Source organism: Neofelis nebulosa, chromosome 1, assembly GCF_028018385.1.
Source record: "Neofelis nebulosa isolate mNeoNeb1 chromosome 1, mNeoNeb1.pri, whole genome shotgun sequence".
Classification (NCBI taxonomy): domain Eukaryota; kingdom Metazoa; phylum Chordata; class Mammalia; order Carnivora; family Felidae; genus Neofelis; species Neofelis nebulosa.
The window spans coordinates 46520034-46539481 of NC_080782.1; the positions used below are offsets into that span (position 1 = coordinate 46520034).

At 38.4% G+C, this 19448-nt stretch overlaps 1 protein-coding gene across 2 annotated transcripts in view; it reads right to left on the reverse strand.

Moving 5' to 3' along the window:
• Positions 1-3449: 3449 nt before the first annotated feature.
• The window catches only part of FAM114A2 (family with sequence similarity 114 member A2), a 32437-nt gene continuing 16438 nt past the window's right edge, over positions 3450-19448 (reverse strand). For both annotated transcript variants that reach the window (XM_058720907.1, XM_058720901.1), the window contains exons 10-14: positions 12464-12586; positions 11825-11964; positions 10235-10307; positions 6653-6706; positions 3450-4789 (exon numbers count right to left, since the gene is read on the reverse strand). In XM_058720907.1, coding sequence (XP_058576890.1) covers positions 4688-4789; positions 6653-6706; positions 10235-10307; positions 11825-11964; positions 12464-12586 — 492 coding nt within the window. In that variant the 3' untranslated portion in view covers positions 3450-4687. The remainder of the gene's footprint in view (positions 4790-6652; positions 6707-10234; positions 10308-11824; positions 11965-12463; positions 12587-19448) is intronic.

The window sequence follows — 19448 nt, forward strand, 5'->3', positions numbered from 1 at the left end:
CTGACTTCATGGCGATCTCTGTTCTTGCTGTGGCAAACATGACTTGTCAGTGCACTATCCTTTCCGTGCCAACTCCTGGTGGGCATTAGATAATGTGCCCAGATGCCCGCCCCAGGTATTTCTCACTAGACAGGCACCTCCAAGCCTTTCCCCTTAAAAAAATAAAATAGAACAAACCTGAGTTTGGGAGCCAAACAACCTGGGCTCACCCTGCAGGCGCTGTCATTCGTAGTTGCCACATCCTGAGCAGGTCACTTAACCCTCTGAGTCTGTTTCCTAACCATTATAGTGAAGCAGCTAAATCGCTGTTAAAGGTTTTCTGTGCTGGCAGGTCACCGTGGCTGTGTGGCGCCCCAGTTGAAAATGGAACTCTGGGGCCAAGCTGCCCGGGGTCTGACGCCTGACTCTACCACTTGTTGACTATGTGATCGCAGGTAAGTTAGTTAACCTCTGTGCCTCGGCCTTTTCATCCATAAATGGGCATGCCAGCAGTGCCTAGCTCGTGGAGCTGTTGTGCAGATTCGATTAGTACAAGTAAAACGTTCAGAACAGGGTCCTGCTAATGTGCGTTCGGCTGGTATTGCCATGTGGCAGGCACTTTCCGAAGCACTGTATCCAGATCATTTATTTAATCCTGTCAGCGACTTTAGAATACAAGTGCTGTTTGAGATCGACTACAGATGACAGAACTGCAATTTAAGGGATTAAAGTCACCTGTTCATGACCACAGGCTGGAACATGAGGAAGCTGAGGTCCATGTTTGATTGAGTCTGTCTTGCTCCTAACTCCTACACCATCCTGCAGGCCCATAAACTAGGGTGCCAGTGGCCTACCCCGGGCATAGCAGTTGTGAGAATTACAAGCAAAAGTATATGCCATGGTGTCTGGTACTCAAGCTGCTCCACACAGTGGTTTCCTCTTTCTAAGTACTCGTAGTTGACGAACAATAGATCATTCTGTAGTTATGTAAATGGCAGAAACTGGCCCCTTAAAACACGAGCCACCAAAAGGAGCAATTTGAGAGTTTCGATGGATGTATCTGGCAAACATCTGCAAAGTTGAAGACCCAACAATTACAACTAGATTTGAGATAAGTCCACCCAACTCAGCCAGAATTCATTACAACAGAGCAATGGCCCCACTTCCTTTCCTGAAGAGCTCCGCAGCTAAAAGGCAGAGATTTTGCTCAGACAGTGGTACCAGTGTAAGCTTCTAAGACCGATGAGTTCAGAGAATACTTCAATTGTTAAAAAAATATTTCCTAAAGAGCTGATCGAGGAAGCGACAGACATGAAGGGACTTTGGGGTTTGGTCAGATGACATAATAACAATCAAGGATGGGCTGCAAGTAAAATGGGGAAATGAGTGCACGGTACTCACGGAGTATTAGGTGCAAAATGATATTACTGGGCAGGTTTTCAAAATTCTCACATTAGTCACACACCCTGATGACACATTAAGGTTTGTTGTTTTTAGAACTTTGTTTCTCAAACACTTCATTTTAAGTCTTTTATGAAAATGAACATCGTGTTATATCAGTAAGACATAGTAAGAGATTTCAATCTTTGACATTTGTGAAATACCATGCTGAGTGCCCCCTGTGGCTTTAATTTTACCCACGATTTTGATCTGGGTTTTTCCAACCTGGGGAATAGTCCCACCTTTAAAATTCAGACTACATCTAAAAATACAAAAGATGTCTCTCTCTCTCAAATGAGGACATCAATAGCAACTACTTATAAAACATCTCTCTTTCAAATAGAAATTTAGATTAAAAACAAGTACAAAGGAGAGGGTCCTCGTTCGGGGTAGGACAGACAAGACTTGTTCCCTGACTATAGGACTATAAAATCCACATTTGTGCATCAACACTGACTTCAGACTTCTGTGAATGCCAGCCATATGATTACGGTTTCAGACTTCAGAAGCCCGTCAATCTAGGTTATCTCTGCCTTAAAAAAAAACCAAAAACTATCAACAGCAAGTAAGGTAAATCTAACTTATCGTTAACACATCTGCAAGGTATTATATAAAGAAAAAACAAGAATTGGTTGGTAGAGGTTTCATTTCTTTTGGACCAAATTAATGAAGTCTCTTTTAATCCTAGACTTTAAAGATCCCAATACTAGGAAAAGAAGCACTTTACCCCAGTAATAACTACACATCGGTGTTCAGTGAATTGGGAAGGAGGGAGCATAGTACATATAAAGACACAGCAGTGAACCTTAGACACAAAAAAACTTAAAAGAAATAGCACCATGAGACTACGTATCATCACAGAATAATGAAGCACACACCATCCAATAATCATCCCCATAATCCAATAGGTTCCAAAGTATCCCCCGAATTTACCTTTTCACCTGCCAATGAATTTTTATGCTCTTATTTTTCTGTCTGTACTCAATCAATGAACTTTCATTCTTTCTCATTATATTTCAGGTGAAAGGGAATTGTTACTCAGAATTAATTGGTCCTTTCATCACTGTTTCACTGATGGTCCCCTAAATCCATTAAAAAACATTTGGGTGGGTGGGGGAAGCTGATGAAAGGGTAAAGTAAGAAAAAAGAGGCAAATAGTCACATCTGCCTTCTGGAAGGTCTAATCTAAAACTGGTCAAAATCAGGATATGCACATAAAAAGAGTCACTGCTCTGTCCCCCGTATCTATATCCCTCTTCTTGAAAGAAAATCCTTAGCTAGGTTTCTAGACTGGGAAGTAAAAACTGTAAACTGCCATTGTACAAGAGTACGGATGGGTGGTTGGCAGTGTGGCCATTTCCTAAACCTCGCTCAAGGAATACCCTACTCAGAGGATCCAGGTTCAGACACAGCAACTGGGCTTGAGGCAACAAACCAGGACTGGGAACACCAGCTTTATTAGCCGCAGGCAGCTGTTTTTTGTTTTGTTTTTCTGAAATTTCAGCATTACATTTGGGAAGGATGAAATTTATCTAAAAAAAGGAATGTTCAAAAACTTTTCTGATCATATTAGAACAGAATATAAGCACAGTAAAATCTTAGTGCTGTTGGTGTAACTTTTTAGCTCAAGTCTATTTCCTCCTCACTTACAACCTGCCCCCTACCCCCAAATACGGCGATAACAGTGTGAGATCAGTCAACTCTAATTAGATCAAGCGCTAATAAGAGCTTTGCTCTGCTATTTCTTTGGTTTGAAAAAGATACTGGGGGGGCGCCTGGGTGGCGCAGTCGGTTAAGCGTCCGACTTCAGCCAGGTCACGATCTCGCGGTCCGTGAGTTCGAGCCCCGCGTCAGGCTCTGGGCTGATGGCTCAGAGCCTGGAGCCTGTTTCTGATTCTGTGTCTCCCTCTCTCTCTGCCCCTCCCCCGTTCATGCTCTGTCTCTCTCTGTCCCAAAAATAAATTAAAAATGTTGAAAAAAAAAAAAAAAAAAAGAAAAAGATACTGGGGCTCATGTATGGAAAAGTGAAATGACTGACCAACACAATTATTTTATTTAAAGGTTTTAGAAGATGAGCAGTAGCACTCAGAAAAGTTACCTCCAACCACAAAGCTGGAGACTTCTTTTTTAAAAAGAGTGGACACCAAATAACTTTTACGAAGATAACACCGTATTAGCCTCTTACATTGTTGAAGAGAGCAAAAGAAGGCTTAAGATCTGAAGGATAAAAGCTGTATTTATAAACATGCTAAGGAATACATTAAAACAAAACAAAAAAGATTAAAGAAAACCAAATTGTGTCATACAGGTTAAATCCTGTTATAAATGAACATCATCTCTATGGGACTGTATAGTCCCCTTCAGCAATGTTCAAATAATGAAAACCCCATTACTGAAAGAACTTCCATACTCCTTTGGAGCTGGCATTACAGAATTTCTCCTGCACATAACGTGTGCGTGAGAAACATCCTGGAGGGACTCGGAATACCGATCCCTGCAAACACGAAACTGTTTCTCTAAGGTGCACTTATTGGTCTGGAACCCAGGCGAGTGGGGCTCAATTATAACTGAAGCCTGTCACCTCAGGGTAGGAGAACAATTTGAAGCCAAAGGGCACTTTGCTGTAGTTAATTCATGTGGCTTCAAGTACATTTCCTCAGTACCAAATACCTACTGAGAATTTAAGAGCACGTGAAACTTCCTAACGAATTCCAAGAATTTAGGCAATTAAAGGTGATCATTACAGTTTCTATATACCGTTTTCTCAAAGCCACAGATTTTATTATAGAAAGGAGAAAGGACATGGCATTAATAGATCGAGCACATGAATTGTAGAATACTAAATTGTTCTTTCTCTCGCTTCAAACCAATTATATCCATGGGCTGCAAAATCATATATAACCATGACAAAACTATTAGTGTTTCGCATCATGTCCAAGAAAGACCAATATTTTTGCCTGAATATTCCATTAACCTTTATCTAGAGCTATCATTCTTGAACTTTCTATAAAAGTTTCTTTTCAAATAATTTAATAATTGTAACAGCTCGGAAGAGCAGTGTGAAGACCTGAATACTTCAGCCAAGCAGGGAAGGCAGCAAACCTTTGAATACCTGCTTTCCTGCCTAAATCCTATACACTAAAAATAATCCTTTCTCCTTCGCTTTTTCAGGGGTACCCAAGAGAGAGTGGCATTCTTGGCCATTACAAGTTTTGGGTTGAGTCTTCTCTATTCTTCAACGTTCTGACGAAGGTCCTGAGCCTGCAGCTCATGCCTCTGGTAATTCGGTCTTGTTCTCAATGAGAGAGATCTCCAGCACAGGTAAGAGCAGCTGAAAGGCATCCTGAATATAGGAAGCACTGTTTGATGCCTGTCAAGATTGAAAAATAAATAAATAAATAAATAAATAAATAGCACGGTCGCTTAAAAGGGAAAATATACCAAAAGACAACAAGAAAACAGATTCACTTTTACAATTTAAGTGAATGTGTAGCCTGGCAAATAAAAGCACAAACTAACCACGCTAATAAAAGCCACAGAGAAAAGAACGATCTAGGTCTTAGGATATGACAGTACCAAAAAACAATGTTAGCATTTCTGTCCAACTTGTCCATCAGAAATGGTAGCTGTTTTTTGACATCCTGCTCAATTCGGCATTTGAAGCTTATTTATTCCTTTACTAAATGGGCAGATTCTGTCACAGCATTTTAGTCAATCCCTCAGTGGATTTTACAAGGCTTTGAATATTATTACACCAATCAGATTTCCAGTCCATTATGACAGCTCTTCTTTCGTGGACTCAACACAATTAATGAATACAAGATAGATACTACAAATAGGAACAAAATGTCCCTATTCGGTTTGAAACTGCTTTTAAAGATGATACAGTGTAGATATATTTCCGCCTGGTGCAAGAGACATATTTATGAGAAGCATTACAGAATCACCATGCTCAGAGTTTGCCAGACTTCATTTGTATCTGACAAGTTCTGATCTTCCAGAATAATAGAGACTTCATCACATTAAGATAAAGACGCATAATTTCAAGGACAAGAGTGTTTCAAATGTGTAAACAAGAACAATCAAGTCCAAATAGTGGAACACCCATCAAATGAGTTTACCTTTTTGGATTTATCAATAGCATGTACTCCTATTTAAACTTTAATGTGACATTTGCTGCCAAATTTTCCAACCAAAATAGACCCCAGAGATCATCTAGTTAAATCTCTTACACTGCACATAAAGATAAGAAGACTGTCAAGAAGGTAAATGCCTGGTCCAAGGTCATACAGCAAATCAGGAAAGATCCTGGACCGGACTCCTGGTTTGCAAACTTCTCACCTATACCACTCTCCCATCTACTAAATCACAAACTTTAAAAAAAAAAACAACTAAGTGAGCAGAATAATTACTTTGATATTCAAGAAAAACTGTGTAGTTAAGGAATTAAAAACCATTTCCTGAGTGATAATTTTAAAAGAATTTAAAACTAAAGAAGTAACAGTCTAGTAGTTAAAAATTATTTTCAATACATGATTAAAACCTAACCAATTATCTCCCCCAACTTACATAAATACATTTTAAACAGATCATCAAATGTCTAAATTGTTGGCACCATTTACAAAATAGAGTTTTTAACACATGGAATACAGAAAGTGTCACACAAGCAGGCAATAATCAATCACGTGATCTTCTGACAAACCCCTTCCCAGGGGACTTAAACCACCCACCTCCTTAAATCGAATAGACTGATGAGGATTATGTGAACACAGGTACCTTTGACAAAACAAGGCAAATTTCTTGGCAAGGAAACGACACAACAAAATGTTTTGTTTTGTAACAAATCTCCCCTGTATAAATGTTAGTTCTTTGAGAAGCAGTGTTTGCCTGTTTGTAATTTTCAGCCCTTCAAGTTTACCCCACTGGTCCAGAGAAGGTGTTTTGTTACTAAGGATCGTCCATCAACTGCCAGTGGATAAACTAAATAATGACAGGCTACTGCTTCCTTGAACTTTACACAGCAGCTTCATCTTTATGCTTTGTAAATAATGAACAGGGATAGGCATTTGGTCCTATCTGTATCAACACCATTTTGGTCATATCTGTATCAACATGGCTAAACTACCAATCTGGTGAAAAAAACAAAAATGCCAAAAAATAAAGACTTAAGAAGAGTGGATTAATAATACATAATGCCCTAAAAGTTAGAGACTTACACATAATTACTACTAACCTCTAGAAATACAGCAGTGATTAGGGGATTAAGGATGTCTGCCTTTTCTTGGACCTAGAATAAAGGATACAGTATTAAGTGAGCACAGCAAATTAAAAGATATATATATGTATATATATATATATATATATATATATATATATATATACACACAGTAGGCAGACTGTGATCCCACTTTGAAAATTACACACACACATATACATACACACCCATAAGTATAGAAAATGTCTGGACTGACAAAGAGCAAAATATCATCTCTAAAAGTGCTTTAAATTTCCTTCTTTAGGGACACCTGGGTGGCTCGGTTAAGTGTCCAAATTCGACTCAGGTCACGATCTCACAGTCTGTGGGTTCAAACCCCGCATGGTGCTCTGCAATGACAGCTCAGAGCCTGGAGCCTGCTTCAGATCGTGTGTCTCCCTCTCTCTGTGCCCCTCCTGCACTCATGCACTGTCTCTCTTTCAAAAATAAGTAAGCATTAAAAAAAATTAAAGGAGCTCCTGGATGGCTCAGTCAGTTAAGTATCCGACTTCAGCTCATGTCATGATCTCTTACGGTTCATGAATTCGAGCCCCACATCCGACTCTGGGCTGACAGCTCAGAGCCTGGAGCCTGCTTCGGATTCTGTGTCTCCCTCTCTCTCTGCCCCTCTCCCGGTCGTGCTCTGTCTCTTTCTCTCTCTCAAAAATAAACATTAGAAAAAAAAATTTTTTTTAATTTCCTTTATATCTTCCCATGCCATCCAATTGAGAGTTTACTCCTTTGTAGTTTTTTTACTGACTTTAAAAAGTATCTTCATTTTGGAAGAAAGGGTAGAAATGATGAAACATGTGACCAGAAAACTTTAGAACAAATTTAAAACAAAATATGCAGATATGCATATGTAACATGCGCTCAAAATACTCAATGGTTTTTAAGATGGGCGTCTGTAAAACACGGAAATAACTAATGTAAATTTAATATTCGCATGTGCTAGCACCTTATATTTGACTTGCTGGGTTAAAGTATCTCTATGAAACACATGGAAAGATTTGGCCAGCTCCCACGATTAACTTCAAGAATCCCAGAAGCTCTATTAAAGACAATATTAAGGGGAAAAGAGATAATCCCAGGATTATCCCTTACAGGAATAATCTAAACTCATAAACTAAGAAAAATTAATTTGGGCTATGCTCTTAACTAAAATAAGTTTAAGGGCCCAGAAATTGCTGCCACATTGACCCTTAAATACTTACTACTAAGGGATTTTTTTTAAATTGAGGTATAAGTGGCATACAATACCATATGAGTTTCAGGGGTACAAGATGATTTGATATCTACATATATTACAAAACGATCACCACAATAAGCCTAATTAGCATTTGTCACCATACAGTTACAAAAATTTTTTGTGAAGACAAGTTTTAAGATCTATTCTCTTAGCAACTTTCAAATATGCAATACAAAATTATTAACCAGTCACTATGCTGTACATTACATCCCCATGACTTATTTGTAACTGGAAATTTATACCTTCAAATCCCCTACACCCATTTCACCCATCCTCAACTCCCCCACCTCTGGCAACCACCAACCTGTTCTCTGTATCTATGAACTTGGTTTTACTACAAAGTGATTTTTATCTGCTCATTTAAAATGCCCTTGATTCTATCCTAATTCATGATTACTGATTTCTGAATCATGTTCCATAGTTTACACGCCTTAAGTACATTTTTACAATTCCTCTAAGAAAGAAAAAAAAAAAAAAAAGAACTTTAGCTGTTTTAATTACAACTCTGCTCCTGGCTGGCAACCGCAGAATATGAGGACTACCATAGTCTAAGTAAGGCGCTGCTCCTTAAAACTAGTAGTCACTGTGCAGTTTTTATTTTATCAAGGTCTAAATTTCCAGCACAGGTCTCAGAGGGCAGCATAAAATATACTGCAGACTCCATAAAAAGAACACAAAAATAAGTTGTAAAAATCAGTTAGACATAGACAAGCTGATCCTAAAATTCACAGAAGAAATGCATAGGGTTCCAAAAAGACAAAAGATCTGGAAAAAGAAGAACCACATTGGAAGATTTACACTTCTTGATTTCAAAACTTACTACAAAGCTATAGTAATCCAGACAATATGCCAATGGCGTAAGGATACACACAAATAAAATCAATAATAGAAATGAGAGTCCAGAAATAAACCCGTATATCAATGGTTAATTGATTTTGGACAAAAGGGCAAAGACAATTCAATGAGGAAAAACTTTTCAACAAATGATGCTGGGCAAACTGGATATGCACATGCAAAAGAATAAAGTTGTACCCCTACCTCATACCCTACATAAAAAATCAACTCAAAATGGATCATAGACTTAAGGGTAAGAGCTACAACAAAACTCTTAGAAGAAAACATAGGAGTAAATCATGATCTTGGGTTAGGCAATAATTCATTAGAGACAATACCAAAAGTACAAGTCATAAAAGAGAACAATGACAAGTTAACATTAAAAACTTTTGTGCAGAGACACTATCAAGATTAAGTGAAAAGACAACCTATGGACTGGGAGAAAATACATGCATATCAGGTATCTGATAATGAAACTATACCCAGAACATATAAAGCATCCCTACAACTCAATAATAAATGGTAAATAGTAAAAAGGCAAATAATAAATAAATGACAAAAAGATAACTAATAATGAAATAAAGAACCCAATTTAAAAGGAGGCAAAACTAGAAAAGCTATTTCTCTAAAGAGGACATACAAATGGCCTACAGTAAGTAAAAAGATGTTCAACATCATTAGCCATCAGGAAAATGCAAATAAAAGCCATAACAAGATACCACTTCATACCTACTACTAGGATGGCTAATTGAAAAAAAAAAAAAACAAAAACAAAAAAAAACAGACAATAGCAAGTGCTGATGAGGATTTAGGAAATTGGAACTTTCATACATTGCCAGCAAGAATGTTACATGGTATAGTCACTTTGTAAAACAGTTTGGCAGTTCTTCCAAGGCCCACGTCACCTACATGATCCACCAATTCCACTCCTACTATGAAAACACACATGCCTGTTTGTAGCAACATTATTCATTATAGCTGAAAACTAGACACAGTCCAAATGTCTAAGAATTGATAAACAGAAAAATAAAATGTGGTATAGATCCCTAAAATACATTATTTGGTAATAAAAATAAGTACTGATACATACCACAATGTGCATGAACCTCAAAAACATTATGCTAACTGAAAGACAACAGACACAAAATATCACATATTGTATGATCCCATTTAGATTAAATGTCCAGAATAGGCAAATCTACAGACGGAAAATAGGTGAGTGTTGCTCAGGGCTAGGAGACTGTGGAGGGAAAGGGAATCGGCATGACTGCCACTGGCGGGAGGTTTTCTGGGGGATAATGAAAATGGTCTAAAATTAGATATGGTTATGGTTGTACAACTCTGTGAATATACTAAAAAACCATTGGATGGTATACTTGAAATGGGAAAATGTTATGGTATGAAATTACCTCAGTGAAACTCTCTAAAAAACACCCCACAGAACAGACATCAGCGCAAGAACAGGCATGAATTCTTACCCCGGCAGTTGTTAGGCAGGTGGTGAACTCTTTAGACAGAGAAGACAACTCCTTACACAGTACAACTGTCATCCTAGGAAAGAAGTGAGGCAAGTCAGGAGGGCTCCTCTTTTTGTTTTTCTTTCTCTCTTTTTTAAAAATAAGCTATATTTAACAACTGTCGGAAGAAAACAAATCACTCTTGGTAGTAAATGTGAAAGGAGAAAGCTTTTTTTTTTAAGGGAGTAAATATGTCTTCATCAACTACCTAATGCATCTGCAGACCCATTTGAGCAGACATTCATGCTACAGGAAGAGGAGGTTCAGTCCCTGGAAAAACATTTTACTACAAAATCCTCTGGAAAGTACTAGACTTCCAAGTTAAAGGAAATAACTAAAGTACATTTTCAGGAGGTAAGACAGTACTTAAAAATCCTACCTTCCATTTACAAACGTAGGTAAAGTAAGTATGTATTCATACATTCAACAGATATTTACTGGAAGTCTTCTGTGTACCAGGTACTATTCTAAGCACTGGGGATATATCAGTACACAAGCAAAAGCCCAGTTTCCATGGATTCTAACTCACTTGATAATTAACAGGGAAACTATATATATGTGTATGCTTATACACATACACACACACCCCTACTGTACAGGTACGTATATATGCATATGTATACATACAAACACAGATGTATAAATGGAAAGTGGAAAGAGCCACTTTTCCAAAGAACAGGCTACTTTGGGGTTGAGTCCCTCATCCTAAGGATGGTGAAGACAAAACCAGCCCCCTCTGTGGGATGTTGTGGAGGGGTGGTGAAGTTGCAGGTAAAGAGGAGGTCTGGAAAACATCAAGGGCCCCTCCCAACCCTAACACATTAGACACTCCCACACAATTTTTCCCAATTACATTCTCATTAATTAGATTTATTTAGAAAGCAGAAAGCAGTAGGTCTTTTTTTGTCTCTTACGACTATCTACTTTATAATATTTTTGAAATTTTATTCAAAATCAGCAAGACGGAGGGAAAGGGGGTTTGGGGACTTAGCCTGACGTGGGATTAAATCCCAGTCTGCACAACCTGGGCAGATTATCACATTTCTCTTGAGTCTGTGTTTCCTCATTTTTTTAAAGCTGGACTAATCATTTACCTTTAGAGTTGTAAAAATTAGAAGTGATACATGTAAGTCCCTTAGCATGGTACCTGGCACAAAATTAGCACTCATTAACAAATATCACCATTATTAAGAACTAAGGTTCTTAGAACTACTCTCTATTTTTACTTATGTAAAATTCTTTTATTAAAACCAATAACCTGAGAACTAGTTTTCAGATTACCAATTAATAAAAAAGAATTAATAAAACAACCAGGCGGTTAATAAAAAAATTTATAATGTAGACTTACGGCTCCACAAAAAGAAACAACACTTCTGACTACTTAATAACTAAAACCCAAAATGAACAAACCTCTAACATGTGAATGGTACAATGTGAATGGCATCTTCTTGAGAGGAAAGTTTCTTAAAACTCTGAGGCTGAGAGTAAAAAGAGGCTGAGAAAACTCTTGAACCAATGTGCATCATTTACAGGGATACTCTTTACACTTACTGGGAAAGGGCTCTGCTCCTTTCTAAGGCTGTCACTTCCTGCTTCTGGCCATGCAGAACCAGAGCCGCTGTTTTGTGAAACAGTTCAATTGAGCAGGCAGTCAATTCTGCTAGGCTCCGGATAGCAAATGCATGGATATCCTGAAAAGAAAAGCAAAACAAAGCCTTGTTATTATTGTTTTTATCCCGGAGGAAATGAAGAATTCCTTGTTTCTCACATACTGGAGGATTCCAGATCGTGAAAGCAACAGACACAATGGCTGCCCTTCAATACACCTCCTCTTCTACCACAGTAGTGATGTCATTTTCCAGCTGGGCTCATAACTGCAGAAACAGAAGCTCCCCTAAAGTCGGGTGTGTCCACGTAACTAAGTTTGAGCCAAAAGATTTAGATTAAAAGTGTCTTGTAGCAGTTTCGGGGAACTTTCTTCATGATACAACACACAAACACCCTTAGTCTCTTTTTCTTCACTCCTTTCACCCTACAGTCTGGAACAAGGTTGCTATAACCTTGGGTTACAAGGTTGACATTACAGACAGTGGTACAAAAAAACAGAAGGTGCCTACGCCCCTGATTGTAATACTCACACCTCAAAACCATTTAAAAAAAAAAAAAAAAAAGGCTTAGTTGCTTTAGTACCTCTATTGAATTTTTACTGATTTGCTCAGTTTTTTCTGTTTCCAACTGTTTTTCTCCTTCTTCCTTCTCTTCTAATGGCTTGGCCAGAGATGCACTCATCCATTCATAGGCATTATTTCTTGCCTAAATAAGAAGATTACTGCCCATCAACAATTCAATTCAGCTCACCAAAAGGTTATCATACATATTGTGCACCTACCAGGAACACGTTAGCATCATGTAAGTCAGTCTCACCCGAACATACACTTACCATACATCCATCTACTTACCTTACCACTTCTCTTTACAACACTTAACACGGCCATCCACTCACTCCCCTTCTTGAGCTTCTCTAACCCTTCTGCCTTTTTTAAAACTAAGGCATAACTTACATAAAGTGCACAAATCTTCAGAGCACAACTCAAGAAATGTTTACACATCTATATGCCTTTGTAACTGTGACCCAGATCAAGATACAGAACATTCCCATCAGTATAAAGGGTACCCCCCTGCCCCTTCCTAGTCAATACTGCTCAAACCTGGGAACGCAAGCTGGTGCACCCACTCTGGAAAACAGTATGAAGGTTCCTCAAAAAACTAAAAGTAGAACTACCCTACGACCCAGCAATTGCACTACTAGGCATTTATCCACGGGATACAGGTGTGCTGTTTCGAAGGGACACATGCACCCCCATGTTTATAGCAGCACTATCAACAATAGCCAAAGTATGGAAAGAGCCCAAATGTCCATTGATGGATGAATGGATAAAGAAGATGTGGGATATATATGTACAATGGAGCATTACTCAGCAGTCAAAAAGAATGAAATCTTGCCATTTGCAACTACGTGGATGGAACTGGAGGGTATGATGCTATGTGAAATTAGTCAGAGAAAGACAAAAATCATATGACTTCACTCATATGAGGACTTTAAGAGACAAAACAGATGAACATAAGGGAAGTGAAACAAAAAGAATATAAAAACAGTGAGGGAGACAAAGCATAAGAGACTCATAAATATGGAGAACAAACAGAAGGTTGCTGGAGGGGTGGTGGGAGGGGGGATGGGCTAAATGGGTAAGGGGCACTAAGAAATCTACTCCTGAAATCATTGTTGCACTATATGCTAAGTAATTTGGATGTAAATTTAAAAAATAAAATTAAAAAAAAAAAAATACTGCTCAAACCAAGTCACCCTTCCCTTGCCCAAAGGTAACCCAGTCTTCTGTCTCACTGTCTCAATTAACTTTACCTGCCTTTAAAATGCACACAAATGAAACTTTAAGTCCATTCTAATTTGTGTCTGGCTTCTTAAGCCCAATATAGTGTCTGTTAGGTTTCTGGCTTCTTATGCCCATTATAGTGTCTGTTAGGTTTATCCATGTTGTTGCAAATATCAGTAGCTCATTCTTATTTCTTGCTATGTAGTAGCTCATTTTATACATATACCATAACTTACCATTCTCTGATGATGGGCCTTTGAGTTGTTTTTAGTTTTCTTTGACTTCCAAAATACCGCCTTCTTCCAGTTCTCCCCCCAACCTTATGGGCATTCCTCCTCAGGCTTCTGTATGTATTGATACTCCTTTTTCAGCCTTTTAAACACCAGCATTACCTGGGGTTCTAGCCTGGCTCTCTACTAGCCTCACCACATTCCCTCTTCCCTCAACCCATCCTGTCTCTGTAATTTTAAGTATTCCCTACCTGCTGCTGGCTCCTAAATCCTTATTTCCAGCACTCACCTCTCCTGAAAACAATGTATTCCAACTGCCTGCTGGACATACATATCAAGGTATTTTGTAGGCTGATCATTCCTCTTCCCTTCAATGGCTCCCCTTCAACCAGATGATGGTCTTTTACATGACTGAAGAAGTACCCATGACCTAGTCCCTACCTACTTCTCCAGCCTCATCTCTTACCATTTTCCACTTTAAGATCTGATAATAATGGCCTATAAATGCCTGTTCTTCATTCATGCTATTCCCTTAGGCTACAATGCCCTTCCCCGCCCTTTTCTTTTTTCTAAATAAAGGCAGCTCTTAGTTTTCTTTCAATCATCCACCCAGACATTGTCTCTTCCAAGTAACTTTCAAAGACCTTCCAGGAGACAAGGCATGTAAACAACCCTTCCCTGTATGTCCATGGTCCCCTGAGCACCCCTTCAACTTAGTACTTACCAAAGACACTGAAATTAAATGTGTCTATCTCCTATACATGAACAACATTACCATAGGATAGCTACAGACTGTCTTGTTTGAATTTGCACAGTGCCTGGCATGCTATGGAGGGCAGCTACTGTTTTTACCTAGCCAGCATCCTTATCTCTTTTCTTTTGGTAGTGGGTTCTAGATTTTTCTTAGTTCATGTGGTTTGGGTAGGGTTGCTTCCATCCTCTGGCTCCAAGGGTTGGCAAACAATTCAGATTTAGTTACTAGAATGTTAATCCCCCTTCCATACAGGGACTACTTCATGATGTTTCAAAAAGTGACCCAACCCAGGTCAATGGGCATCAGCATCAGGACATCTGATGAAACTACTAGGGAAGGGAGGCCCTCCTCCTGCTAGAGTTACTCAACTGAAAAAAAGTCACCCTGATGTTGCCAGTAGTCATCCTACCACCATGTGGAAAAGATTCCCTATGATAAAGCTGTAACAGAAGAAAGCAGAGTCAAGAGATTGGTGTGGGGATTGGGTTGGGGGTAGTAGGTGGGGTTCCTGGATAGAGAGCCATGCCTGAAGCTCTTGATTTTCTAGTTCTTGAGCTAATGAGTGCCCCTTTGTTCTTAAGCCAGTCTGACTTGAGTTTCTGTCATTTGCCACTGAGATTGTCCCGACTTCTAAGAAAAGGTTTATTGTCATTAAATGAAGACATCCACTTGAGAAACTTTATATAGACAGAATGTGTTCAGAGGTGTAACCAGGCAATATGAATTCAGAGAAGACTGTGAGAGCCATTCCAGCTAAGAAGTGAGAATCACAGGTTTTATTACAAATATAGCACTGGGGTTGAGGGTTTAAGGATCAATAGATGGGGCTACACCCAAGGCTACAACGTGAATAAGCTACAGCAGAACCTATGTACCCAGACATTCATCTCAAGGTTCTTCCTCCTACCACAGGAACTCTCACAAAAACCCTCAGGAATAATTTGGCTCTGATCTTTAACTACATTAGCCTCTCAAATTAAATTAAAAAAAAAAAAAAGAATTAACTATATAAAAGACTGGAAACAGAAAACTCAAAGTATGCTGAGAAAACTGTGAAGCAACTAGTAGGACCAGAGCAGAGGGTACATTTATTAATTAGTTCATTCATTACAAATATTTACTACACATTGTCCAGGTGCTGGAAGTACCTATATAAACCATGGCCCTGCTCTTCTTTAGTGCAGAAAGACAATTAATAAGGAAACAAATAAGTGAAGAAAATAAAATGTAGAGATGGAGAGTGTGGACTGGATGAGCAGAAGGCAGACTTGGTTTGGGTGGTCAGGAGGGGTCTCTGAGGAGTGATATTTGAGTTGAAATCTAAAGTTTAAAAGGAGTCAGCCATGCAAATATTTAGACAAGAGTTGTAAGCAGAGGGAAATCAGGTGGGTGTACTCAAGGAACAGAATGAAGACCAATATGGGAGAAGCATGGGAGAAGAGGCTGGAGTGGTGAGATTTTTATAGAAGAGAATAGTGAGAGATGAAGCTGGAAAGAATCCTAACAGTTGACTAACAGTCTACATAGTATGTGAAATTCTCTGCAAAGCCTTTGAAGAGAGAAAATGAGAGAAAAACCAGGGATTGGTTTATCTCAAATTAAAAAAAGAAAAATGGGGAGACATAAGGCCATGCAAAAGAAAACTGATACCATAAATGTAATATACTTGAAGGAGATATTTTAGTAGGCATAAAACATACTCAAAATGATCTTTCTTATAATAAATACACTAAGTGAAGTCATTATGAACTACTGTGCCAACTCAAGGTAATTTATCATACCTTTTGAAAATTGGGCAACACTACGCAGGCCTCACACCCAGAATTCAGTCTGGAACTTCCCATTGGTGAGACCTGGAGACTTAGGAATTAAAAGACACCTTTGAGGGGTGCCTGGTGGCTCAGTCAGTTAAGCATCCAACTTCAGCTCAGGTCATGATCTCACAGTTCATGGGTTCAAGCCCTGCATCAGGCTCTGTGCTGATAGCTCAGAGCCTGGAGCCTGCTTCAGATTCTGTGTCTCCCTCTCTCTCTGGACCCCCCCCCCCCCACTCACACTCTACCTCTCAAAAATAAATAAACATTAAAAAAAACAATTTTAAAGATACCTTTGAGCTTAGCTTCTCCAACCACTTAGTTTTCATCAGCTGGGGGGGGGGGGGAGGAGGGGGGGGGGGGGGGAAAGGCCTAGAAAAGAAATGGGATTTGCCCACATCACATGCATCAGAGTAAGAATCAGACCTGTTTTCTCAGACTCCTGCTTCATTGCTTTTCCCCTACATCACACAGCCTCCCATTAAATCCTTGGGAATAATCAGGTCCTGCTCCTTAACTATTCTATATCTTATGACTTAACAGGAAATGTAAACAATGTGAACACAACTTCCAGAGAATGACTACAACTACCAAATAGATAAGGATTACTTGCCTTTTTAAAATAGTTTATTATTACGATCTCCTTCAGCACAGAAACTAGGTCTTTTTCATTAGTATTTCTCCAACACTTAGCAATATAAAGTTTACTTAACATATGTATATTTATCAAACACCTAAATATATTGGGCTAGCTTCTATAGATAGGACCATCAATGGTGAGCATTTACTATGAGCCAGGGACTTCCCAAGACCTTTGTATGCATTAACACATTAAATCCTCAAAAGAACCCCACATCACCCTATCTCACAGCTAAAGGAACCAAGGCATAGAGAGGTTAAACAACTTGCTCAACACCACAAAGAGACAGTAGATCTGGGATTTTAAGGACCAATAAAGCACAGATCCAGCTTTGAAGAAATTTAAGGTTTAGGATGGGAAGTAAGATACACGCATTAAAAAAAAAAAAATCAAAAATAACCTGTGATAAATTTATAAAAATACATATGTATAAGGTTAAGTGAATAAAGCAAAGTGCTCAAGAACACAGACAGTGTGTTAACTTTTATATAAGAAGAAAATAGATCTGCTTATCTCCAAAATCTATCTACTCATCTAAAAATAGAAACACAAGAAGGATATGCCAGAAAACAAGAAAGTTAGTATTAGAAAGGAAAAGGAAGTGGATAGGAATGGTTTAGTTTTGACTTTTAGAAGCATAAGCCTCTATATATTCAAAAATTTAATGTAGGGGAAAAGCAAATAAATCATAAATTCTTTTCATAGGTTGGCTTGATAGTAGGTAGGCATGGGCAAAGCAATGAAACTATTTCAGATGCATTACAGAATTGAGGAAATAAGGGAATGTGCTAATGTCAGAAGACAGGGTTATTATTGTGGAAGATGAGAGATACAAATCTGTAATGAGGAAAGGCAAGGAAGACTCCTGTAGGGACAGACTGAAACTGGAGTTACCAGCATAAATTCACGACCTCTAACATATGTATGTGTGCACATGTGCAAATATGGGGGTGTGTGTACTTAAGTATATTTCCTAGCTCTGCCCACAGGACCTGGAGGCAAAGATACCCCAATATCAATGAGCACACCTAGCACCCACGTCTTAGCCTGTAATACTAAAAAGGAGCTATGGCTCCCTGAAGAAATGGCTGATTCCAGGGCTAGAGTACAGAAGGTAGAGGGGCCCAGAATATCGTTATGCCAGAAAATAAGGAAATACTCCAAAAAATGGTAAGTGCATGTCACACAAGAGTCAGTTTGAAGGTCAATTTGAATCCCAAAATAATTAAGGACAGTAATGAACTAGAAACCAAAGGAAAAAAACAGAATTCCATGAGATATTAAATAACAAATAGATAATAAATAAATAGAAGAAGGAAGAGCTCTTAACTATAGTAGAATGCCAAAAGCCAACTGATAAATAAGGAGCAAGTGTTGGGGTTAAGAGAAATCATCATTTTGCAACCATCACAGTAAACACTGGTGCAGCAAGAATCATGGATAGATGCTAAATCTGGAGGGACATTATGATGAACAGCAGGATATTTGTTGGTCTTAAAATGTCTACCCACAGAAAGTTTATTAGCAGTAAAAAATTCGTAACCATACAGTGAGAAATCAGACAACACATCATTTTAAGGGGAAGATGGACATTGTGTAGGCTAGGAAGGATATAAAACTGCTTATTAAGTCTCTTGCCTGGGAATGCATAACATGACTTTAATCATAAGAAAACATCAGACAAACCCCAAATCAGGAATACTCCGTTTTTATACGGGGGAAAGCGGTTTGTATTTCTCATCACAAAAGACAAAGAAAAGTGAGGAACTACCACAGATTAAGAGACTCAAAGTATATGACAACTAAATACAATTCGTGATTATGTTCTGGCTTCAACGTTAGAGGGAAAAATAGGATATGAAGGACATTGTTGGGCCAATTGCCAAACCAGAATGTGGACAAGAGATTAAATAAAAATATCTTATCGATGTTAAATTTACTGCAGGTGATAATTACTACAGTTACCTACAGGAATATCCATATTCTTAGCAGATACATATTGAAATATTTGAGTAAAGGGCTATCATGTTTGCAATTTATTCCCCAAAATAGTCCCAATAATAACAACGTGTGTATGTGCATGTGGTGCATGTGTATGTAAAGAAGGGGAAAGGACGGGGTGGGGGGGGAGGAGAGTGAGAGGTAACAAGAGAACAAATGCTCAAACACGAATGATTAAATGTATAAATTATATATATATATATATATATGTTAATAATAGACATATTTGCATAAAAGACATATGAATTTCTTTGCATTATTTGTGCAACTTTTCTCTAAGTTTGATATTATTTCCAACTCAAAAAAAAACACTATGATACAAGCTAAAAAGAGCTATAGTCAAG